The sequence below is a fragment of the Vigna angularis genome, chromosome 2 (genome assembly GCF_016808095.1).
Source record: "Vigna angularis cultivar LongXiaoDou No.4 chromosome 2, ASM1680809v1, whole genome shotgun sequence".
NCBI classification, from domain to species: Eukaryota; Viridiplantae; Streptophyta; class Magnoliopsida; order Fabales; family Fabaceae; genus Vigna; species Vigna angularis.
The window spans coordinates 40,450,049-40,476,510 of NC_068971.1; the positions used below are offsets into that span (position 1 = coordinate 40,450,049).

General features: G+C 34.7%; 3 protein-coding genes across 4 annotated transcripts; 1 reads left to right on the top strand and 2 right to left on the bottom strand.

Moving 5' to 3' along the window:
- The first annotated feature begins 135 nt into the window (after positions 1–135).
- On the top strand, positions 136–16,345 carry LOC108329135 (mediator of RNA polymerase II transcription subunit 33B). 2 transcript variants are annotated; one of them, XM_017563193.2, is made up of 13 exons: positions 136–523; positions 940–1,050; positions 2,022–2,369; positions 2,483–2,802; positions 3,682–3,797; positions 4,055–4,412; positions 4,824–5,034; positions 5,846–5,960; positions 6,079–6,240; positions 6,473–7,121; positions 8,601–8,801; positions 10,005–11,126; positions 16,040–16,345. In XM_017563193.2, the coding sequence occupies exons 1-12, from the start codon at positions 240–242 to the stop codon at positions 11,120–11,122; spliced, it is 3,993 nt and encodes a 1,330-aa protein (XP_017418682.1). In that variant the 5' UTR covers positions 136–239; the 3' UTR covers positions 11,123–11,126; positions 16,040–16,345. The 2 variants fall into 2 exon arrangements, with proteins under 2 accessions (XP_017418682.1, XP_017418683.1); XM_017563194.2 differs by lacking the exon at positions 16,040–16,345 and adding an exon at positions 11,510–15,646.
- Positions 12,813–15,722, bottom strand: LOC108329136 (isoamylase 2, chloroplastic). The gene has a single exon (XM_017563195.2). The coding sequence runs from the start codon at positions 15,684–15,686 to the stop codon at positions 13,017–13,019; it is 2,670 nt and encodes an 889-aa protein (XP_017418684.1). The 5' UTR covers positions 15,687–15,722; the 3' UTR covers positions 12,813–13,016.
- Positions 16,346–16,495: 150 nt separating the features above from the next.
- On the bottom strand, positions 16,496–26,033 carry LOC108327561 (CSC1-like protein At4g02900). The gene is made up of 12 exons (XM_052872233.1): positions 25,928–26,033; positions 25,103–25,434; positions 24,803–24,958; positions 24,372–24,507; positions 23,291–23,392; positions 22,231–22,350; positions 21,995–22,075; positions 20,163–20,503; positions 18,222–18,467; positions 17,827–18,151; positions 17,406–17,639; positions 16,496–16,992 (listed from the first exon to the last, which is right to left on the bottom strand). Exons 2-12 carry the CDS (start codon positions 25,411–25,413, stop codon positions 16,780–16,782), a joined length of 2,265 nt encoding a protein of 754 aa, XP_052728193.1. The 5' UTR covers positions 25,414–25,434; positions 25,928–26,033; the 3' UTR covers positions 16,496–16,779.
- Positions 26,034–26,462: the final 429 nt, after the last annotated feature.

Here is a 26,462-nt window from a genome sequence, read left to right on the forward strand (position 1 = left end):
CAATTCTTTGGTACAGTGCATAATAAAATTTATTTCTTCATATTTATGTTAAAAATTATATTAGAATCTTAGTTAAATTTACGAAAATAAGGAGATGGGAAGGAATGTTACAGTTCTTGGAGTGAAACTGGAATGGGGTTTGTTTTCCATGCATAATAACTCTTGTCGCATCTCTTCTCACATTGGCATTCTCTTCTCTCTTCCCTCTTTCAAATTCTATTTATCTCAATTCCCTAACTATGGCAGTTCCCGCGCAAACCAGCGAGGCTGATGCGTGGGACGCAGTCCTACGCCAAACGAAGTTGGCCGTTGAGAGCAACACCGATCCTTACGCGTGGGCCTTCGACATCAGGTCGACGCTTCACTCCTCGGCCATTGCCATCCCTTCCACCGAACTCGCTCATCGCTTGGTCTCTCACTTCTTTTGGGACAACTACTCCGCCGCCGCATGGAAGCTTCTACACACCTCCCTATCCCTCGACATCATCCCTCCCTCCCTCCTCGTCGCACTTCTATCTGCCGCGTAAACTCACCTCTCTCCTTTCCCTTTTCCGTTTTCTCTTTTTCACTTCCTCTGATACATTTACGTTCTAATTAATTTAACTACTGATTTTGTTTCTGGAAAGTGCATTTTCATGGGCCTGCTTAATGTTCCATTTATATAATATGTATCTGAAGATGTAGAATCACTAGATGAAGGAATTCGTACTGTAACGTTGGTTTTGCTCCGTTCGTTATCGGAATTGTTTCATCGTGGTTGATGGTTAAGATAGAGAGAAAGGGGAACTATTTTTGGTTTACTAGAAAATGAAAGTTTGACTATACTAACCTCTGATTTCTTTTTCTATTATTTATTTATTTATTTTTATTGGAACATTGCATGGAACTGCAACCGCGACACTGATTTACTTGTTTTCTTCTATGTGTATGCTACTGCAGGGTTGTACCACGCAGAAAACTCTACCCCACTGCTTACAGACTTTATATGGAACTCCTTAAGCAACTTCGAGATATGCTTGAACATGATGTCAGTTCTCCAAACTATGAAAAGTGAGGTCCAACTCCAATTGAACTTGCTGGACAAGAATTGTTTGTGTTAGCTTCTGAATATGTTTAGCATTTTGGATATTCTATTACTACGTTGGTTTGAATGTGAACTTATCATTGCTCCTGTTCAATTCAAACTGAATAAATCCTGTCTGATACAACTAAAGCGAAATCTAGCCAGTGTTATTTGGTCTTCGTTTGTACTCGTTTTTTGTGTTTTTCTTTGATTTGATGTGAAAATTTGGGAATACGTGCCATGCAGGCGTCAATGCAAACACACTGCTCATGTCATGGTAAATCTATTATTGTAGAAATTTGCTTTGTTACGAGGTTGATGTGTATATGTTAATGCCTAATGTCGATCTTATTGGCTAAAGACTCACCTTAGTAGCCTAACTTACGAAAGACCACTACAATAGCTAAAATGTAATGTTAACAATTTGTAGTTATAATATTGTTTGAAGGTTTTTGAATAGCATGCTAATGTGCTAAAAATATTTAAAATTTCATGCAAAGGAATTAGAATGTATGATTGACAATTTCCCTTGATAATGATGAATCATATTTAAAAAGTATTGAGATAACTGGGCAAAAGCATCTGCTATCCAATTTGCTATTTGAAGTTTTAACATATTATTTACACTTAATGACTATGGTTAGGTTCTGACCATTTTTTCAATCCACAAAAGTAAAATTCTTCTTTGTTAGGTTTTTGTGGTACTTGAAAGTCTTACTATTAGGCTTTATGCTGTCAAAAGTAGATTTGACCTCTCTTCAAATTTCAATGTTATCTCCTAAGGCTACATTTCATCATATGCAAGTAGATATTTATATTATCTTTTAGATAAAAAGGAAACATAAGTCTGCTCAAGTAGTTTTTTGTGTGTTTTTCTCTTTCTCTTTTCAGGGTATGGGAAGGTTCGTTGTTTATTTCTGAATACTAATAATGACATTTCAAACCAATGATTCTTTAGGATTATGAAATCAATTGATCACGTTCTTCAGCTTTCTCAAGTATACGGTCAAAAGTTGTGGGAGCCTGGAATTGTTCTAGTTGAATTTGTCTTTTCAGTCGTATGGCAGTTACTTGAAGCATCATTACATGACGAAGGCTTACTAGATCACACTACAGAGAATAAGCCTATATGGCTATGCAGGTCACATGACATGGATATTGATGGACATGACAGTGTAGGCGAAAAGAAAACTAAGGATGTTGAGGGGTTTCAGAAGAAAAATACAGCAATGGCTATAGAGATTATTGCAGAATTTTTGCAACACAAAATGACTTCAAGGATCCTTTCCTTAGTTCATTGGAACATGTAAGAACTTAATTATGATATGCATTACATTAGGTAAACCAGCTAAATACTCATTTGAGTGAATCTCAATTAAGGCTTTAGAACCTTTTATTGAAGGGAAGTTATCTCTGTAGGCCATCATATTGGAAATCTTTCGTTCACCAAACACAGCTGCTTGTGTCAAACTCTCCAATTTTAAGGAATTTGAGAAATAATACCGCAGACAGTCTTATGAGTTTGACGCAAAATATCCATGCGGTTGTTTCTCATGAGTTCAAAATAAAATCTAAGGTGAGGACTGAAGAAGTCATATGTGGTGGTTCGCCCATGTCTTTTGCTGCGCAGTCTTCTGGGGATAGTTGGTCTGCACTCTGGCTTCCTATTGATCTTATTCTTGAAGATGCTTTGGATGGAGGGCAAGTGGCAGCTTTTAGTGCTATTGAGATTATTACAGGTAATATTTTTTAAAGTGAAAATGTTGGGAAAATAATTATACAAGGAAGAAAAGTAACTCGATGAAGGAGTCTAGACATTAACTGCTTTGGGTTCATCGTTATTATGGTTCCTTTTCTTCTTTCCATACGTGCAGATATTTTGAGTCTTTCCAGGTTCGTTTTTTTGGCTTCCTTCAGAAGTTAATGTGGTTCATATAATTTCAAGGACCACATTATGGTTTTACCCAACAAAATTAAAACAAATCTTACTAAACCTTCTGATTCAAGTCAAAGAGAGAGGAGAAACTAGAAAATGTTATACCCCAGCCTATGAAACATTGACACCTTCCAGCTTCATCTTGTTGGAAAGTTGTCTTAATTGTGTCCTCTTCTGGGCCTTAATTGAAACCTCGAGGAGTGTGTTTAGCCTCAAACTACCTAGAAATATGACTTATGTAGAACTTATAAAACTTTGGCAATCCTCAAATTACAAGCTACTTTTATGGGTTTGGGTTAGGCTCTAAGCCCAAATTCTAAGACATGCCAGAATCATGCCAAAATACACAAGTGACAGCCTCTCTTTTTGGCAGACAGAAAGGATTAGAAAGCAGCCAGAAAAGGATCTATAGAAATTGCAAAATGCTGAGTGAGAAAGTGGATATCACAGAATAAAATCTGCCTTGTAACAAATAGAACTGCTGCTATTTCTATAAAAAAAAGTTGTTAAATGTGAATACTGATCTCAAGTTTTTCCATGAGAGGATTGTGACATGGAAAAACAATCCAAATGGAATCTTTTGGGTGGGAGTTGAACTGAATACTTGATTTAAATGACAAACTTTCTCGTATTTTTATTTCCAAATCTGTGTCATGTTATTGATTTGAATTTGTAATTGCAGGTTTGGTTAAGACTTTACACGTTGTTAATGGCACTATGTGGCACAGCACATTTTTGGGGCTATGGGTTGCAGCACTGCGTTTGGTTCAAAGGGTTGGAACTGTTCCAACAAAAAGGGTATGGTGCCGATGATACTCCCGGAAATATTGCTTGATAAATTTCTTCATGTGTATGATCATTAAAAGCGAAAGACTGTGCTGCATGTCATTTACATTTTACTTTTTCTGTGTTGGCGCATGACTCCTTTGTGTTTAATTTGATTCATTGGTCCTACATAAAAGATCTAGAGACACTGGAAATTTGCATGCAATTGTACTTTACTTAATATTCACAACAACAAATCTAGTATTATATTATTCACCCTGTTATTTTAGGAGAGAGATTCAAAAGAAGGTCCTATACCTCGTCTTGATACCTGCATGTGTATGCTACTGAGCATTACAACCCTCGTGGTTACTTGTATTATTGAAGAAGAAGAAGGTCAACTGATTGAAGAAGCTGAGCATAGCCCTACAACAAGCAAAGGGACAGAAAAACCAGCTCTGGGGAAGTGTCGTGGGGAATTGATTACCAGTTTACAGCTATTGGGTGATTATGAGTCCTTACTCACTCCACCTCAGCCCGTTCTTGTGGAAGCCAATCAGGCTGCTGCCAAAGCTATTTTGTTCTTATCAGGAAACCCTGTTGGTAGTGGATACATGGAATATACGAATGGCTTGCCGATAAAATATTGTGAGTAATTTCTTTTATTGTGGTAATGAGGAATCTGTAAAGATTTGTTTTTGGTGGTAGACTTTGTACTTCTAACTGATATGTATCCTTCTATGATTCTGTTGCTTCCCCAAATGGGTCTCCCTGTGAACATACAGTAAACATTGCTTATCAATTTAATTTTTTTCTGTCTCACTCTATCTCACACATATAACAATTATAGTTGTCCATAGTTTTATTGATGGCGCTGGCACCTTGACCTGTGATATTCAATCACATTTTTGTAATCTGGTCATCTGACAATGCTCTTTTTGCCTCTGTAATTTTCTTTTTCGTTTCATAAAAGTCTGTTCATATTTTTTTCTGGATCCCTTACCTTTTATGCCTTTGGTGTATAGTGACGCTGTTTTTCTTGTATGTTTTTCCATGCAGCTGGCAACTTACGCCATCTAATTGTTGAGGCATGTATTGCCAGAAACCTACTTGATGCATCAGCTTATCTATGGCCTGGCTATGTGAGTGAATGCAGCAATCAAATTCCTTGTAGCATTTCTAATCATGTCCCTGGCTGGTCTTCTTTGATGGAGGGGTCACAGCTAACTCCTGAATTGGTTAATGTCTTAGTTGCAACTCCAGCTTGCAGGTAAGCTGCATCATTCATAGTTCATATGTTTTGTGACCCTTTCAATCCCCTCTTAAATTTGGTTTCAGAACGGAAAAATTCGAGGAAGTGGTTGACTTATGTAAATTAGATGGGGTTTTTCAAGAATTTTAATCTTTCCAAAATGATGCTTTTGCTACTTATTTTTGTCTCTTGGTGGTGGTTTAGGGGTAGAATACAGTTTGTACTTTGAATTTGTGACGTTGTGTTCATTCATTTGATCAGAAAATTCATGAAAAGTCTTGGCTCTCATCATTCATGCTACTGACGTAGAATACTGTTCATACTTCAGTAGTGGTTGCATTTTGTGCTTTAATGTAATTTAAATATGTGGATATTATTGTAATGTGTAAAAGAATCTTCAAAACTTTATTCTATACTATTGACGTGGGATGCAAATCGCATAATATACAACAGATAGATATGAAATAACGGAAACAACATATATATACTATACAGTATTAAGGGTTGCTATAAAATACTTTTCTTTAGTATAGGCTTTATTGCTCCCATAGTTCCTCGATAAAGGGACTTATTGATCTGGAAAATACATTGAGATTCTTGTCTTTTAGATCAAATATAGATTTATAATTCAAAGACACTAAATACGCAATACACATTTACGGAGTCTTCGTGTGTAAGTGAAAGTGGTGGTTATCTGATCAAGGATAGTATTGCATAATAGCTCCTCTACAGTACAGCATGCCGTGCATCCTTCTTTTCATGAAGCCAATATTAGATGCCCTCTTTTGAAAATTTAAAAGCAACTGAATTTCTTGGATTTTGATGTAAGCTTAGCAGAGATTGAGAAAATATATGAAATTGCAATCAATGGTTCAGATGAAGACAAGATATCTGCTGCTACCATTATGTGTGGGGCATCTCTGGGACGTGGGTGGAATATACAGGTACTGTTTTTAGCATTCCAATTTTACCAGAGGCTTCTATTCTTAGTTTTTAGCTTGTTCAATGTGTCTTCTGTCCCTTTAATTTTGTCAGTTATTTGTTCATTATCTTTGTTTGCAGGAGCTTACCCTTCCTTTTATCACAAAATTGCTTTCGCCTATAGATCCTCCCAATTACTCTGGGGCTGAGAGCCATTTGATCAGCCAAGCTGCCTTTTTAAACGTTCTACTTTTGGGAATCTCATCTGTAGACTGTGTTCATATATTCTCCCTACATGGTTTGGTAAGCTCTGTTTTTTATCCTTGTAGTTTAACAGACATGTTAAATTGCGAACTACCCTTTTTCTTTTTAAGGGAAGTTTTTATTAAGTCTTTTTGTAGTATAGGAAGGCTCTATCATAAATTATGTTCTCAGTTTTCATTAAAGCTAAAGGAGGATGGAATGTTATAGAGAACTAGTATATGTTGCATGTACATTCTTCGTTCATATCTTGTATTTATGCCATTTACTGCAGGTTCCATTACTTGCGGCAGGACTAATGCTAATAAGTGAGGTTTTTGGATCACGTGTTCCAGATGCCTCGGGGACTGTTGCAGCCGGAGAAAAACTTACTCATTGGGAGGTATTCTCTAATGCATTTACTCTTTTGCTGAGATTTTGGCGGTTTGATCGTCTACCTGTTGAACAAGTGAGAAGCGATGCAACAGCGCCACCGTTTGGATCACTACTTAGTCCTGAATGCCTTTTATTAGTTCGAAACAGTAAATTGGCGTCGCTTGGAAGAACAGCAAAGGATCAGAAAATGCTCAAAAGATGGTCAAACATTTTAAGCTTTCCTGCAGACCCTGTATTTATGGATTTCTTCCCAAAATTAAACTATTGGTACCGAAAACATCAAGAAAGCATTGCTTCTACCCGCTCGGGTCTTGTGCCTGGAGGGCCTGTTAATCGGATCGTCGATGCCCTACTAAGCATGATGTTTTCGAAGGTAAGTAATGGAGCCGAACCTTCGACTTCAGGAAACAACAGTTCATCTGGGCTTGCATTGGATGATGCTTTAAAAGTGCCTGCCTGGGATATCCTCGAAGCTATTCCCTTTGTCCTGGATGCTTCGCTGACATCCTGCGCTTATGGGAAACTCTCTACCCGTGACCTAGCTACAGGTATGCCTTGTTCTCTATTTGTCTCCATAATTTTTAACTTCAACTTAGCACGAATCATATTGAGTCTGGACAAGATTACAACGAGGACTGAGACTACATAATGTAATAATGTCATAGCCTGGAGATTATGTCTAAACTTAATGAGTCCTAAAATAACTTAAATAAGCAAAGTAAATAAATAAATAACCGAACCCAATCCTAAAGCCAACCATTTAATGCTTGTTCTAATAATAAACTTGTTCATAAATTATATCTTTATTCTAAGAAATTTTTTGTTTTTCTTCCACTGAATATGAGAAATGTTAAAGCATTTCTTGTATCAAAACCTCACCTAATTTCTTTCTTTTATACACATAGAAAATGTATCTTGCATTAGAAACTTGGAACAAATATCCAAGCTTGTTGAATGCAAATATAAGGTAGATTAATTTTTAAAATTGATTAAATAAACAAGTAGCTTTACCTTAAGAAAATCATTTTAAAAATCTATACATGATGACACCAGCTAGCTCTTCCAAGTGCAGCCACTACTTGAAAATGCTGAATTAGGCATTGGCAATATGAAAATTACGTGACTATTGTGCTAATATGGTTTAATATATCTTATGATGGTAATAAGGATGATATAATAATAATAATAATAAAGATGGTGTTGTGGTAATATATATTAGAGACAGTGGTACAAGTGGAGGAGGTGAGAGTAGGAATGAAGGTAACAAAACTGGTGGTGTTATGATAGTCACAAACAATAAAAATGACGCTTGCAACGGTGATGGTGTAGCACACGAGTCAAGATTGTAACATCGATGTGTATGGACATAAAAAATTTCTATATTATTCATAAATTAAAAATATTATAATTTCTTCCTAAATGTTCGTAGATATAGAAAAAAATTTAATTATTCATGAATGATAAATATTTTAGATTTGATAATTCTGAAATGCATGTTGTTATGTTTAATTCAAAATTCAGAAATACATGGTAAATTATGTAATTTAGAACTGTGGTATATAATTCAGAATTTAAAATATATTTTAAATTATATTAAAAATATATAATTTAAGATATATTTTTAAATTTGGAATTTTTTTTATTGAATAATGAAAATATATTTATTAATCTGAAATACTTATATTTTTTTAATGAAAAGTATATTTTAAATTGTATAATAAGAGGTATTATTATAATATATATTTTTAAATTACAGCATCGTGATAATTATTTCGGATCATTAGTTAGAAAATCTGAGTAAATGCTGTCCTAACATCCATGGCATGGAGAAAACATGGAGGTGGATGAAGAAAGATCACTTTTAAGGATTTTGCATTCTCTTAAGTAGCGGATGCGGCGGAAAAAATCTTGATATCGAACGTGAATCCTATATTTCAGAAATTTGCACCGGATTGTATTGCAATGCTGATTTTTGAAACTTTTATTTCGTTTGCTATGTAATTTGATTTTCACATGCTTTTTCTCAGGTCTCAAAGATCTAGCCGATTTCCTTCCGGCTTCTTTGGTTACCATTGCAAGCTATTTTTCTGCTGAAGTTACGAGAGGCGTATGGAAGCCAGCTTTAATGAATGGAACTGACTGGCCCAGCCCTGCCTCAAATTTATCCCTTGTTCAACAAGAAATAAAGAACATCTTAGTAGATTTCAATGTCCCAAGCCTTGATATAGGTGAAGTTCTCTTATGCTTTGTTTAGATCGATTTGCAAGTGGAAAAATAAAAGAAAAAATTGAAAATTGAGATTTTTTTAGATTGGTAGGAAGAAAATAAAAATTGTATGAAAAAATTTGTATTAGATATGATTGATGTGATAGAATACTTTTTTTTATATATTTAAAAAGTATTTTTTAAAAGTGATTTGATATAAAAGAATTTTTAAAATATAAGTTAAATTTAAAATAAAATTTAAATTAAAAAATATTATCAAATCTAAGTAAATAAAAGAGATATGTTTAAAATAATTGTAAAGCTTAAATAAATTATATTATAGAGTATAAAATTTTAAATTGATTAATTTCGTTTTGATCATTATTTTAATATTTTTATTTCAATTATTATTTTATTACAATATGAAAACATATAAATTTAGTAAAATATTAAATTATTTAATTTTAATTTATTGTTTTAATTTTTTTTAATTTTGTATTTTTATAATGTAAGAACATTTATTAATAAATATTATTATTTTAATTAATCATTTAAATTATTTTTTATTATAATGTAAAAACTTATACAAATAAATATTAATAATTTGATTATTAAAACAATAATAATAGGTTAAAGTTAAATGATAATAAAACATTTATACACAGGATTTCTAGGTAATCATATATGTATATATTTTCTTTGCAAATAGACTCTGAATAGGGTCGAAAGTTAAAATTATAAATTTACCTCGTTTTTTTACATTTTCTTTATACATTGATTTTCACACTTTCATCTCTTTTCAATCTGTGTAAATAGTATTTGAATAGATCCAAAATTTCTTACTTTCATCTCTTTTCAAGTATAAATAGTGTTTGAATAGATCCAAACACAATGTTAATCTACACTCTATATTTTTATTATGTGTTTTCTTTAAAACATAAAGGAGAAGAATTCCAACAAGTGGTCTTAAGGAACAAAAGTAAAAAGTAACTAGTGTAAAAGAAAAACATTTATCATATTACTTATTTGCAGCAGGAAATCCTTAATTGACATTATAACAAAGATGCATATTCTTTCAAGAGCGCAGGAGGAATTATATCTACAACTGACTGAATGGTTGACCAATGAACATCCACCTGTTACCTTTACCTGCATTATCATTCTATGTGGAAAAAGAAAATGTTCATTATATTGACAGTGTTTTTTTTTTTCAAAAAAAATTGTAGATGGAAAGTCTCCACCCACACTTCCTTTGCCTTTGGCAGCTTTTGTAAGCCTTACGATAACATATAAACTTGACAAGGCCACTGAACGATTCCTTGCCCTGATTGCCCCTACCGTGACTGCCCTTGCTTCTGCTTGCCCCTGGCCCTCCTTGCCCATTGTGACGTCTTTGTGGATCCAGAAGGTGAAGCGTTGGAGTAACTACTTTGTGCTCTCTGCTTCCAGCACTGTTTTCCACCACAACAGGGATTCTGTAGTTCAACTACTAAAAAGTTGCTTCACATCCACCCTTGGCCTTGGCTCTGCCTGCATTTATGATAATGGCGGTGTCGGTGCCCTTCTTGGTCACGGCTTAGTTCCCCAAATATCCGATGGGATCTCTCCAGTTGCTCCAGGAATTCTTTACCTAAGAGTGTATCGGTCTATTGGAGATATCGCGTTATTGATTGAAGAAATTGTGCCTATTCTAATGCTTTCGGTTAGAGACATAGCGAGTGATTTGACCAAGGGGGTTATAAGGAAACCAAAGAAAACCAAGTTTGGGATCAAATATGGCCAAGTTTCTCTGGCCAGATCCATGGCACGTGTGGAGCATGCGGCTCTACTCGGCGCTTCATTGGTTTGGATATCAGGTGGACCAAAGTTTGTTCAATATTTGATAAGTGAAACTCTGCCTTCCTGGTTTTTATCAGCTTCCATGTTGGAGGACGGTGGTGGAGAATCTGGAGTTATGGTTGCCATGCTCAAAGGTTATGCACTGGCATTTTTTGTCTTCCTTAGCATAGAATTTTCCTGGGGTATTGACAACTCGCATCCACCCAAACGACTGGCGAAGGTTATTGGGTTGCATATGGAATTTCTTGAGAGTGCCCTGAACAGGACTACATCAATGCGTTGTCATAGTGCTACTTGGGAGGCCTATGTTTCATGGTTTGTCAGCTTGATGGTGAGCCGAGCTCCGTCGTGGATTCAGGAAGCTGACGAGGATTTGCTCAAGAGACTGAGCAGGGGACTAAGATGTATGGATGAACACGAGTTGGCTCTTCGCCTGTTGGAAATTGGAGGGATACGTGTGATGGGCGCTGCAGCTGAAATGATAATTGAATTTAAACGTATCTGAACGGGTAAATACTATACTCATTTATTCTTTGATTCCTTAGATAAGGGCTTTTTCTTCAGTATAAAGGGTATTGGTATGCTATTCTTCACATTGAAATTGTGCAAAAGTTACTTCCATGAAACTACTTTTTACACAGTATTCGAGCATACATTAGCCATTATGCCTTCTCACCAATTTATTATTACCTCATAGTAATTAATCTACAAACGGAGAAGATTTCAAGATTATTATTATATTGTTAGACTTTGAAAATTTTAATTATTTAAGAGACGTTTCGCAAATAATTTTCAGGTAATTATTCTCTTAAGATTTTATAGTTTGACTCGAATAAGATTTCAGCTGTTAAAAATATATAATTAAGATTAATCCATTTTTTTATTTTAGCAGAGGAGGACATTCAACAGTGGCAAAAGGCAATCAAATGCTGAACTTGCAATAAAAAAGAAATAAAGAATATAAATTTTTAGACTATGATTCTAAGGAGATGCGGTGACGTGTGTACCGTTAAAACGTAGAACAAAATACTTTTAAAATACCATTTCCAAATGCAAAGCCATTTTTTACGTTATTTAAAAAATATTAATTCTTTCAAAGTTCTACCAAACTTAGTACAAATAGTCCAAAATTGTCATCTTTCTATTCCAACCAAAAAAATTAGAGAGATAGAAACCACAAGGTATTGGGTGGGTGGAGTTGTGTATCACCTTTACAGTATATTGGGACTTGGAGAATGATATGATTAGCATATAATTTCTGCAATTAAAATTAGAATTTAGACAAGCATAGGCCTAGCTTGTGGGATATCCTATGCCAAAGTGGCATTGTAACAACAGTCAGTGTAATGCTCTGCTTAAATCCTTGTGCATGATGCCAGAAAACTGAATTGAAAAAATATTGTATCTCCCCAAAAGCAAGAACAAAAGTCACAGATAACAGTACTGCTACAAACGGATGAAAAAAAAATTCAAGGTAAATTGGAAGTGCCTGCAAAATTGAAACAGCAGGAGAGGAAACGCGAAAACGAAGGATCCAGCAATAATCATTATTTGTTATAACATCAACTACTCAAAAACAATGTTAACATAATTTATTGGTTCTGTGACATCTGTTATACATTGGTTTTTTTTGCTCTTTTCTCTTTTGGGATCATCATTATCGTTGAACAAGAGGACTAAAGGTGCCATCAGTTTCAACTTGACTACACTATAAACTTGTTCAATGTATTGAGCACACATTTATAATGCTTTGGGAACATAAAGATTTGTCAGGATTTTTACAAATTAGTTATAGGTTTATTCTGAAACTGATCTAAAAACTAAGAACAGAGATTTCTCTCAGCTTCTTCACCCTAAGTTCTCACTTCGTTAGCATTGTATTTTTGTAAGAGTTGTACAGAGAAATATGATGACCTTGACTTACTTAAACAAGAAATGATTTTGAATAAAAGTTACAATCTTTAAATAACTACCCTTATATAATTTACAAGCAGTGTGGGTGTAACACTTTGAAGACCAAACTGAAGTGAAAAATGAAATACCTAGAATTCTCCAGTGGGGATAGAAGCCAGCAAAACATGTCCGATTCCTAAATTTAAGGTACCACCATACTATATGTATGTAGCATTTTTCTTGCTTATAGAAAGATACTGTTTTCGATTAGAGCCTTAACAAACCGATTTGGATATTGACACTAACAATTCTAAATTAAATACTCCTTTATTTATCAAAAAATAAAGACAATGTGAAATCAATACCATGAAACTACTTTTTACACGGTATTCAAGCATACATTGCTCCTATGCCTTCTCACCAACTTATTATTACCTCGTAGTAATTAATCTTCAAACCTATAACTGAATGACAAAATTTGGAAACTTCGAGGGAATGTAGTCCTTTTAAATGGTATAATTACACGCCTCAAACAAAACGCAGCTGTGAGACTTCATTTTATAAGTAAAGAGACCTGCTCTCATCTCAGGGACTATTTCACCACTGGTTGAGAAAAAGCTGGGAAATGGAAGAGCTGTGTCAACTAAGCGGTACCATGACATCCCTTCTGGAGGCAAGGGTAAAACTGTAGTTTCTGGGTGATCAGCTGCATTAAAAGCAATAAATAGATCCCCAGAGCTCTCTGGGAACTTTGCTACTTCAGCCTTCAAAGTCATGGCCAGGAACTTGCATGATGGATCTTCCCATCTTGGTGGAGCCCCATCACTTCCATACCATTCTATGTTTTCTTCTTTTAAGAAGCTCCTTCTCTGAAGAAGATCACTCCTCCTCTTTCTCAGTGAACTCATAAAGAAAATGAATTGTGAGATTTGTTTACCAAAGCCTGTTGTCAAAGTATTCCAAGTGATGGGCTTTATGTCATCGTGTGCAAGAGAACCACCAGAGGAGTGGGCACATTCATCTCCCATGTTCAGAACAGGTACTCCTAATGACACAAACAAGACAAAGAGGAAATTACGGATTTGTTTGAGTCGCGTTTCAAGGACAGTGGTGTTGTTAGTGGCTCCTTCTTCTCCACAATTCCAACTCAATTCATCATCACTGTTGAAGCTAACCAAGTCTACAAGAGAAAATCCTAAATTCTTGGCAATGTAATTAAAAGAGAATGTTGGGCCTCGTCCGTCAGAAAACATGTCTCCACTCCCACAGAGTCTTGTTGCAAGGTCGCTAAGAAGACTTTCACCCCTTAAAAAGTTCCTCACATCATTACAAAATTTTGCATTCATTTCAGCCCATCTCATCCAATGAGGAAAGTGAATTTCCTTCGCTACCATGTCATGAGGATCCCAGCAATCTGCAATGATTTTAGTCTTGGAGAGCACTGGGTCAAAAGCAATTGCTTCAACTAATGGAGGTCTAGACAAGTACTCCCCATGAAATCCCCTCAGCAGGTGTGAAGCATTTATGAAAGAGAAGCCGTCAATGTGAAACTCAGTCACCCAATGCCGCAGACTGTCCAGAACCAAATTGTGCACTATAGGATAGTTACAGTTCAAAGCACTCCGTATCTTCAAATCACCAACTCCATTTGCTAAATAGTAGGATGAGTCATCAATTCCCTGTAGAGCACCAATCTGAGCAGTATTTGAGAAAACTACTTCCATAAGAACTTCTATCCCATTGGCATGCATAATTTTAACCATCTCTTTCATAGAGGCCATAGTAGATTCAGGACCACCAGATGGTCCATAAATGTGCATCAGGGAGAAAAAATTGCAAGGAAAATATGGTCCTTTTTTTTCATCAAATGTGAAAACCGGCTCCAGCAGAACAGCATTCACACCTATATCTTTAAAATGCTGAACCTTCTCAGCCAAACCAGTAAAGGTTCCAGCTGAACCACTTGGAAGTTGGCTTGACTCATGCTGTGTGAAGCGCTTGACATTCAACCTGTAAACCACCAGTTCCTCCATGGACAAATCTGGGTGAAAATCATCACCCCAGTCAAAAGCAGGTTCCTTTCTCAACCATCCAAGATTCTGCACTAGTCCAAGACCACCAGGACAAGAATTAGCGACAATCTTAGCATACGGGTCCAAAACAACATGCTCAGCAGAACTATCACCTCTGTTCTGCTTATGAACACCTCCTCTGCAGCGAAAACCATAGCTCACGAAACTCTTGACATTCTCAAGCGAGACATGCCACATGTCACCTGACCTATTCACATAGGGATCCAAATCAACCTCCAAAGCAGGCTTCTCCACACCCTTCTCATCATACAAGCACAAAACCACACTCTCAGCATGTCTCGAGAAAATAGAAAAATTCACAGAGCCATCAGGAGAATAAGAGAGCCCCAAAGGACTCGGGTAACCCGGAAGCAACCCAACCGGCACGCAAAAATTCGTTCTCCTATGGCTTCTAATCTCCAACCCTGCATTCAAAGATGACATCAAGAAAAATGACAAGTACAAAGGAACATATTTGGCATCAAATTCCAACTCAACTCCAAACTTGCCAACAGAAGTTTGCACCAAAGGACTAACATTCATCCGCTTTGCCGCAATCCCACTCAACCCCGTCGAATCCATATCCACAAAACAAGATGCATCACCCCTATACACACCCCAACACAACACCAATGTTTCACTTTCACCACAATGATTCACATCCAACGAAGAAATCTCAACGTAAACAAAATACCTATCTTTTTTCTTTGTGACATAAACTTTCACCAAACCTCCACCAGTTTCCGTCCTAAACAGATAAGCCAACGCCCCTTTCAGGTCTTCCGGTCGGGTCGAGGTTCCGACTTGTTGCTCCGTCTCCTCAATGGACAATCGTGAAGTGGCACACAATTTCGAAGATGGGTTTCGGAAAAAGGGGAAAAAGAGGTTTTGCGATCCAAATTGGTGGTGCTTCCTTTGGATCAAGGGCTTGTGAAAACAAAAACTTTTGGCTTGGAATTTGTGTTGATTGAAAGGAATCAGTGACAAGGAGAAGAGTGACATAAAACTTGCCATAGTTGAATCTGGGGAAGGAAATTCAGTTGTTGTTAATTGAGCATTGCATGAGGTTGGACTAATAGAGATTACAGTAAGGTTGTTATGCATGTGAGTGAAGATATATTTTACGCTCCCCCATTTTCGTAGAATATATGACTCCCTAAATTTCGTGGAGTTTTCCTTTTAACTTTATTTTTTCTTTTATTTAACCATTGTTTACATCGTGAGCAACATGAATAGAAAAAAATTACAATATGTAGAAATAATCGATTAAAAATCTTATAGTAGACATGTTTGAAAAGCAATGGGATTCACCAAATTTTATTTATTTATTTCTTTATTTTTATATTATTGTTTTCAATCAAATACCTGTAACTTTTATTTTATTTTTCACCTCCTTTCATTCACTTTTTATTTCTCCAACCAAATAAACCATTAAAAATAGGTACTTATTTTTACAGGTAAACTATTGTTCATCGATAATGAATGAGATAAGAGAATCAGAGAATGTGTGTTGTGTCAAATAATCCTTCAAGGGACCGCATTGCGCCTGCTGTTTGCGTTTTTGAAGAAAGAAAGGACAACTATTTCCTGTCTTCTCTCAACTTTCTCACTCACTCCTCACCGTTGCCTTCCTTATCAAAAATTACTTTTTCCTTGTAACTATCATTACAAACAAACATCTCTTAATTATTTTTCAGTGCATCATTCATTCTTTCCATTGAAAAGTTTTGTCGTTCTTGGGCTTCTCCATCTGCAAGACTGTATACACACCGTCGAATGAACCAATCACTATGCAATAAATGTATATAAGAAGTGGTGAAAATTTTGAGAAAAAACGTAGTGTAAAAATCTTCTGTAAAGATAAATTTCTTTTTGATGCGTAAATAATGATCAAACTCCTTTAAAAAAATGTATCACAAAAGAAACAGTTATTTTCATCCCAGATGTTTGTTTCTGTTATTGTACATATTGAACATAGTCTTTTCTACATTAATTACAACAGCATAGAACATACTGATATTTACACAACAAATAACATTTTTGGAAGGCAATGGATAGCAACAGGATGTTACGATGCAAGTGGTTCTGGGAATCCTGCTTGATGCATCTCAAACTTTAACTAAAAATAGCTGATTCTCATTCACTTAATCACTTGAATCCATAAACTTTTCTTGGAATCTCAAATGGCAGCTGTACCTTAGCAACCGCCGGTTTCACTTTCAGATTTGCTACCCCTACGAGTATGTCTCGTTGTCTTAATTAGTGGATTCTCCTCTTCATCATCAACGGCTGCTGGTTTTTCAAAATCATTGTCCTTAAAAACTGGGTGTACGTAAGCATTCTGAAGGTAAACTCTCAGGTTTAAGTTTGGCTCAACGGCCCGTTCAAGTGTATCCTTCACCATTGCTTCCTGCCAAATCTCAAATATGTCAGCTAATACAGGACCATCATTGATATCTCCCTCTCAAAAATATATCTACTCAGACTCTGTTAGGATAAACTTCTGTACAGACACTTAAAGAACAATCAAGTAAAATGCATTGAACTTTTCTTTAAAATAAAATTTGTTTATGTATCTTTGTTTTTATAAAAATTCAGTGAATAGGAAGATAGTTTTAATTTATGAAAAATGTTTTAAGTGTATTCATTCTTCTATATGGACTTGTGAAGAACCATTTCCAAACAAATTGATCGTTTGGTTAGCAGCAGATATATCTTCCAAACCACATAGCACAACTTGTTTCCTTCTACATATGGTTGTACTCTGGAACATACAAAATAATACTTTAACACGTAGGCATACTTATAATTGCTTTAACCAACCTGTAGTGGAAATTTTACAAATGCAGATTCGAAGAGGCCTTTGCAATATCTGTGAAACCAGAATGTCAAGATAGGTTGTGCAATAAGCACTAGCGTCGACGTCTCTGTACCTCTTGTACTTAACAATCCCATCAGAAGAATTTGAGATATAATCAAGCCCATAACTACTCGGCCATGGACATCTGGCCAAAACGCTCCTCCACTCTCGTATTGCTGGTTATACACATTGATAATCTTTGGACAAGAAAAAAAAAGTGCTGATTAAGCATTACTATGAACATGATCATTTTACGCAAACATTTAATGGAAGAAAATTGGTGTAATGCAGGGTTAGTAGTTGAAGCAGCAATCAAAACAATTTTGTTTAGATATGCATGAAATGCAACAATAAAATATTGCTGCAAACTCTATGCAGACTCACCTGGTGCCGAAAGATCAAGTAGGCAAAACCAAAGAAGATTACAATGAAGGGGAGAAGAAAAGGTGTGACTGGAGCGTACACATGCCCCAGCATGAAATATAACTGGATGCGAGGTTCAGATGTGGCAAAATCCAAGCTTCCAGGATCCATTGCACTCTCTCTGTCTTGCTCCGTCTTCACCAAGAATGCGTTTTTCAGGTGGAAAGTAATTAACGGAACTAACCTGAGAACCTCTGCAGCTATTCCAGCCCAACCATCGACCATTATGTATGTGATAAAAAATGTGGCTTTCATGGGGATTGTACTGCCAACTGTTTTTGTGAACCTGCAAATTAATATACATGTCAGATGCTGCCAATCTCAGTGTCCAAATAAAAGATATCTAAAGAACCTACTCTGTAGAGGTCTGATTAAGAAACTGCTGAAGTTGCTGAAATGCTGTTCCTGTTATTACACTCCCAAGGAATACGTTGATGAGAATAAACAAGTAATATTTGGAAGCTGATCTCCGATCCAAACTTGAAAGGGAAGTAAAACCTTCCACTTTCGACATCGTCATCAGAATTTTCGGAAGCACTGCAAGAAATATCTTTAATGCTATCCCTGGAAGAAATCCTTGAATGAGAGACTTGATAGATGGCCTGCAACGAGCAACTCAGTGCATGAAGCCACACCCATTACTGAAAGGAATGGCGCTTTTGCAGACAATAAAATTTCCATAGTAAGCCACTTCAATATTTTAGTAATTCACTCGAAAAAGCTTTCAACATCGACTTAATTGAAGGCAAAACTCATATGAGGAAACCATACTAAAAAACACCTTTGCGGAACGGCATTTAATACTTATCTCAAAAAAATGGTAAGCATATATTTAATACCTCTAAATGTATAAAAATAATAATTCTATGTACTACAGTATAAAAAAAACACAATGTAAAAATAAATTAATGTTAGAGTTACTTTTAAAATAGTTATCGAATTTATAATACATTTCCTATAACAGAATGGTGTGTAAAAAAAAAACTTTTTGTGCGCATAGATATGCTTATAAAAAATTTACACTAAATTAGTATTAAATTTACTGACAATAATTGATTAATTTAATATTTGAATCACATAAGAAATAACATTTTATTTAGTGTTTAAAGTAAATACCAAAGTGGCAGACATTTTATTATTTCAAAATTAAAATGATGATTTTGTAATCTGTAAACTGAACTGATTTTTATTCTTAATTTTAGAAAATAATTTGGTGTGTATTTAGAAAACATCTTTCAATTATTTCTAACTATGATTCTTTGAATCTTTATACATGTACTTAATTTTCAGAATTAGTGTATTTCACATATTATAATTTAATTAATAAAAAAACATCTTTCAACTATTTCTAACATGATTCTTTGAATCTTTATACATGTACTTAATTTTCAGAATTGCAAACTAGTTTCAATTTAAAAATAGGTAGGCCCCAACTTATATATATAAATTCAAAATATTGTTCACATATTTGTTTGTTTTAAGTTTAAATAATAATATACTTTATAAATTTAAAATTATTTATTTATTAAAAAATTAAGTATATAAAATAAACCTTTATCCTTTGTAACTATGTAGTAAACTATTAATTTATAATGATTAGTAAAAGAAACGTAATTTTCTCCAATTATATCTTTAAATTTATTGTAGTTGATTACATAGGAAAAGATTTAAGGTGACTTTGTTTGAGTTTTTCTTTTAAAGAAAAATATTTATTAAATTTATTAAATTTTTGTTTAATATTTAAAAATACAGAAGCCAAGAATAAATTAAAAACAACAACTTATTTAGAATGGTTTATCAAAATAAACTACTGTAAAAGTGGCTTTCAAAACCAAATAGGGCAACATTTGATAGAAAAATTTATATACATATATATATATATATATATATATATATATATATATGTGTGTGTGTGTGTGTGTATAACTGTAATAAAACATAAAACATTTGTATTGTTGCTTTTGTAACAATCCCTTTTCCTTTAATTTTATTTTTCAAAAACACGTTATTTTTAAATTTAACAAACTCGGGAGAAATGATCGAAAATGCCAACCAAAAGTTTAATTACAAGTAAAAATATATTTAAAAGTGTAATGCAATAACAAAAGCCTTAAATGATTACAGAATAATAAAAACATTTAATGTATTGAGAATTTTAAAAGATGGGATGTGAGTAGTTTACACGATCTTATGTTTAAACTTCATTTTTGTGAAAAGAAAAAGAAAAATCAAGTAGGAATTTATTAGCAATTTAGCCTAATAAAATTAGTAACTGGTATGAGATTGAGAAGACTTACTCTTGGATTATTGGCTTCAAGAAAGGTAAGACCTTCATAATTGACTCAATGTTGGCCAACGATTGGACAAATGCTATTGGAATCATAAAGCAAAATGTGAGGAAAAATAAAGCGACGGTCATGACCAATCTCCTCATGTTCAGCTCAAAATATGGAATTGCTAGATTTTCCCAAAAGACATCCCGTGGCTCTGGAGCCCAATCTGTGAGCCAAATAGTTGGATCACTGGTTTGCTGAGTTTGAGCGCACACAACAGCTCCCCATCGTGTTTTGAATGAAACAAAAGCTGCAGGCATAATAGCATCCGGATTGTTTATAACGGTTTCTCTTGCTTCCGCTTCCTGTTTGAAATTATATAACACCAAGAAATTAATACCCATGTCAACTGAGTTAGCAGTAAAAGTTGCATCTAGCCTGGTATCACTTGACATTCACCTTTGACTAATTTAACCGTAAATATTTATAAGAAAAATAAATTAATTTATTAGTAAGTTAGAATTAGCTCATGTGATAAAATTTGTTATTTAATTTCCTTAAATTTTTACTTTTAGCTTATGCATAAACTGATTAATAAAAATATTAATTTCATTGTCTTTTCTAAAAATATTTGTAATAAAAATATTCTAAACGTGTCTAATGACTAAATTTCCATTTTTTCTTATTCCCTTTTTTCCCCTCCCCTTACACATTCAGGCGCAAGATGAATCTTTTCAATTAAATTTACATCATGCATGGAAACTACAAGTTCAAGTAGCAGTCATTCCTGAAATTTAATTTTAAAATAATCTAATTATTGACAAGCCATATTTTAGTGTATGAGTAACTGCAAGGAAAAACTGAAATCATGCATGCCATTTACAACCTGTGCATGTACCACTTGAAATTTGCCGACATAAACATGAGGATAATAATCAAAAGCGAGAACAACCAAATTAGCAAGTGAAACAAGAGCAGGGAATGAAATGAAATGTCCAGGATGTTTTCAATTCCTTGAATATAACAATCATATCTTGTGTTAAAGACTCATTACCGATGGTTATGATTAGTTTGTAACTTTTAAAAGTCAAGGGAACCATGTGGTGATAGGTTCATTACCGATGGTTGTGATTGGTTTATAACTTTCTAATACAAGATACTAAAAACTAAGGAGTTATGTGGTAATAGGCCCAAGGATGAGTATGATTGGTTTGTAGCCTTTTAGTACAAGATACTAAAAGCAAAGGGACTATTTGGTGATAGGTCCATTACCGATGATTATGATTGGTTTGTAACTTTTTAGTACAAGGTACTAGAAGTTAAGTGACTATGTGGTGATAGGTTCATTATCGGTTAGTACAATTAATTTTGGCTTAGGCCTAATACCTCGGAGTATGAGGAAGTTCTCTGATAGTTAAATAAGTCATCTTAAGGGTCTAGTAAAAGGTGAGGAAGACAAAAGGGCAATATTATGAAAAGAGAGTTAAATAACTTTAACCAGGATTTAAAGGAGAAAGAACCTTGGGAAAAGGAGAAGACAAAGAGGTCTGAGTAAAGAATATAAAGGGAGAACTAGAGAAGGGAAAAGGGACGAACAATATCAATCGTGTTTTGGTCAATAGATCTACTTTGTTGTTCGCTAGAACAATATCCATTTTCTAAAAGCACAGTAGCTCATCATCTCCACTGATTATAGCATGATCCAATTACCATAATTTTCTTCAAATTATTATAAAAGTGAAAAGAGTTGGCAAGATGACCTGATAAAAATATCTGTGAAAAAAAAACTATAATTGCAAAAAGGGATAAGAAGGATGACATGGACGTATCCATTGTATAATTTGATCAGTACTTACTTCTTTGCTCAGTGTTTCAATTGATTCAGTATAATGATCAATAGCATCGACTTTAGTCCCCAAGAGACCCATGAAACCTGTCTATATATAAGAAATCAAATCGTGAAACAAGAGGTTATTAGTGGATGCCACTTTAATTATGACTATTCTCTTGAAAAAGGAAATGCAAAAAAGGAGGTCTCTTCTGCTGAAATTAGAAAAAGTAATTTAATAGTAAATCGTGAAAAGAAAGCTACCCGAGTAGTTGGCCTGCTGGAAGGATTTCTTTCATATTTGTTTTGGTAATAAATATACCAGTTCTGTAATGCCTTCTTCTGTGCAACTATTGCTGCAAGCTTGTTCGCATTATAAACAACCTATCAATAATTCATAATAAAATATTTTTTTGTTACACGACAGAAAATCGCATAAGTAATACATATTTAAGATTCATAATAGAAGATCCTAATTAAGTTGAAGTAAATTTCAGTAAATTACAAATCATAATTCCTAAGAGGAAGGTCGGTGTATTAAAATGTTAGGTTTGGCCCAAATTCTTAGGTCATTTTTCCCACTTAACTGTAACTATATATCAAGATAAGTGAGATATACAGTTCGCATCATGATACAGACTTTTTGTTTATCTATCAAATAAATTATTGTTAGTTACCGTGAGAGTGCAAGTGTTGAAGTGCAATCATGTACTTTTATAACAAAGATTTGTTGAGTAACACATAAGTAAAAAAAACTACAAATTTAATGTTTTTTAGTTTTGAATTGAGTGTAGTATTAAATTCATCTGATTAGACTCGTAGCTCATTGAAGAAAATCTCTCCATGTTTCGCTTCTTTGGATTTCTCAACAACTGTAAAATATGTACTAGTATTGATTGGTAGGATTGTGAGAACAAGAGAGAGCATATTGTGAGTAATGTTGGAGGAAGGTTTGCAACCTCGTCCATAGAAGTTTGCATGGACATAAGGTCTATAGCTTTGTCGATATAATTGTAATAGCAATGTGCATGAGGATTTGCAACTTATAAAAAGTTGTAATAGTGGTGGGTGAGTAGTTATTCAAGGATATGGACATGTTGAATCACTTTAAAGTTTAAGCTTGATGTGTTTGCGGTATTTTTTATATTACTATGTGTTTTTGATGCGTTTTTGCATATATACATCTTTTTTTCCTAGGTTCGGGTCACCCTTTCTGTGAGGGTTTATGTAAGCTCACGAAGAAGAAGTGGTAATTCCCAAACAAAAACAACTAAAAAAATTACATTTTTTACAGATAATTTCTATTTGCAGTTAAGCAACATACCTGATGCATTAGATAGTGATCAGGATGGTTGACGCAAAAAAAATGCTCGATGTGCTCAGTGACTGATTCATCGGTATCTGGGGGAACATTCCTCACCAGGACCTGTAAAAAAAAGAGTGGTTATTACAAAAACAATTTTCAGCTTGCTAAAGGACAGGTGGAAATGGGCTGCAATTATTAGTTCAATCCTTCCAATAATGGGAAACAAAAGCAAAACATGCATATATATAAATGATAAATGAACGCCGCAACTTAGAACTCTTTCGGAAAGTGACCCAAGAATAAACATACAGTACTCAACATAGAATACAACAGACAAGCATCTGAAAAGGATAGTTTGCTAGGAAGTCTCCTAAAAATACTAAATGCGGATACTAACTTTCAGATCATCAATGTCCAGTCAAATTACAAGCTAGAAGACTATGCATTGCATTAAATATTCAACATAGAAGATAACGAGCCAGCATCTGAAAAGATAGTTTGCTAGCAAGTCTGCTAAAATTAGTAAAATACGGATACTAACATTCTGATCATTATTAATGTCCTATAAAACAAATTCAAACTTAAAGACAACTATCATGTTTAACTGTAAAATGCAGGGCATGAAAATAGGGAGAGTATAAATCCCCATGCATGCACAGGGCCGCCAGTATACGCCGGCATGCGAGCACACTCAGTCATTGAAATAAAATATTAACACTAGGTTCCGAGTTTTTTTAATAATTTTACAGGGATGCAAAGAGAACCTGATGTTTTAACAAAATTCCTCCCTTTGAATTACTATAAAAAATATTAAAGTCAAATGTTGGATCCGCTGATCCAGGATCATTTGATCGAGAATATAACATGTCAAACAAATACAATGGTAACTCGGCCACAAAATAACACAGAATTACATGATGTTAAGATAAGATCAACTTCCGTAAATATGAGTAGTCACTTTCATCGTATAGAAAATGGATTTTTAGGAGCTAGAACACCATAAGTACAGAAATACGGGTACCGATTTTCCATGGTGTTTATTTGTAATGAGGGGCAGTGAAGCAGCAAAGGAAGCTTAATGAAAATGAGACCAACTTACAGTAAATTGGTCCGGACGACGACTTTCAGCTGCCAAAAATCGCAATCTCATTGCTGCGACATTCTTGTACTCCTTGTATAGACTATAGCATGTCCAAGATGAGAAGACATATGACATTGCAATATGCGCCCAAAACCTGGAAGAAAACGAAGTGAAATCTCGAAACATCAAGTGCAAAGCAAGCAGATTACGTAACGTTTGATTCAAGACGCGAAATTAGAGTCTGTAACCTATTATAATAAACGAAGAGGAAGAGGAAGAGGAAGTTAAGTCATTTAATAGTGAAAATTTTCTGATTTTCTTAATAAAAAGGCAAAGATCAAGGTTGCAATCACGTTCCCAACACAACCACCTCTTCCATTTGTTAAAAATCCACATTATGAGACCAAGAGAAAGAAACTCAGAGCAGGGACAACAGTCATAAATCTCACCTATCTGATCCAAATGGGATGTTTGATATTGAAATCTTGTCAATATCGCTATATGTCAAATTCTTAGCTCCCTGTTTTTCTAATGTGTTCCCTGTCCAGTTAACAGGAACCAAAACGATAAAAGCAAGCAGGGTAATTGGGGCAAATATTTTTAACCTGTACACAAGTATTCCAATCAGATAAAAGAATATATCACAAACATTTAAATACAAGAAAGTATATCAGATATTGCTATCTCTCTTAAACTCAGTCCATGTGTACGTATGTAAATTCCAATGAGATACTTGGTGCACAACTCACCCAAGAAGATATATCCGAATAAACACTGCTGAGTCAAGGCCTGCATGATCAATGAGTTCAGGTTCTGGCATATGCAACGCTGCAGGCATCCAGTTCAGAAACCTGATGTAGGTCTTAAAGTCCAAGTTAACAAATTTCTTTACCGCTGAGGAACCTGTTGGGCTGCCTCTTATCCCCTTCAGATACCATTTTGGGAAGTAGACCCGGTCATTAAAGGGCTGAAGTCGCAATACTGCAAAGGCTAACAGGAATGCCAATGCAGACAACAGATTGATGGCTGCCGAAAGACTAATATCCGCAATACTCGCCATTATCTTTTCTCAAGGTTTTTCCTGTATCATATACAAACATCGCATATTGGCTTTCCATTTTCCAACTATGAAGAAATACTATAACTTATGTATTTATCCACATTTAAATCAATAACTTCATAATTTATTATAAATATTATCTCAATCTCAACCACATAAATGGTCATTAACTGCATTTTATCCTGCATTCTAAAACTATTATTTAAAAACTATTATTCTCTAACTAGCTTCCACTTTCCGCGGCACAACGATCAACAAGTTACACGCATCAATCTTAAGTCGAGCCATAGCTATGTATTCAGGCATTCAACTGTTCTCCGTGAAGCAGCAAAAAAATCAGATAAGAGAACCAGAGAAACAAAGATAACCATCAATTTCATTTGCTTATACTATTGTCTAAGATAGCATGCACGCAAGAGCAAGGATTAGCGCCATTGCAATTTCCAGAACGTTTCAAAACAAGCAATCGTCAAAACCTGACACAAGAACATTGAGAATTGGAACGGAAATTTACTGGACAATTTAACAATGAGAGCCTCTATCCGGCGAAGAATCCTGAATGCGAATGCATGTTTGGTTGATAGGAAATAAAAGCGGTGGCGACGCGGTGGTATCCCTGATTTTTAAAACGAGAGAGAGAGAGAGAGAGAGAGAGAGAGAGAGAGAGAGAGAGAGAGAGAGAGAGAGAGCAGAATTTGTCTTGTTGGCGGTGTCCAAACAGCGGAGAGAAAAATGCGAAGTGAATTTTGGTTTGCAGAGAATGAATTACGCTCTTCGCGGGCAGAGAGAGAAAGGGATTGTGTTGGCGCCAAAACGTTCGGAGGCATGTCAAATAGTTACCGTCCTTTTTTACCGTTTTCTTTATCATCTGGACTCACCGCTTACTACTGCCGCTACTTACCATCCACGTAGAAAAATTAGAAAAAAATATATTTAAGATTAGTTTATTTATTTATTTTAATCATTTAAAAGTATTATCCATGCCTTTCTAATTGCAGACTTTTTAAAATAATTTATGAATTCGTAATTGAAATTGGTGATAGTTAAGG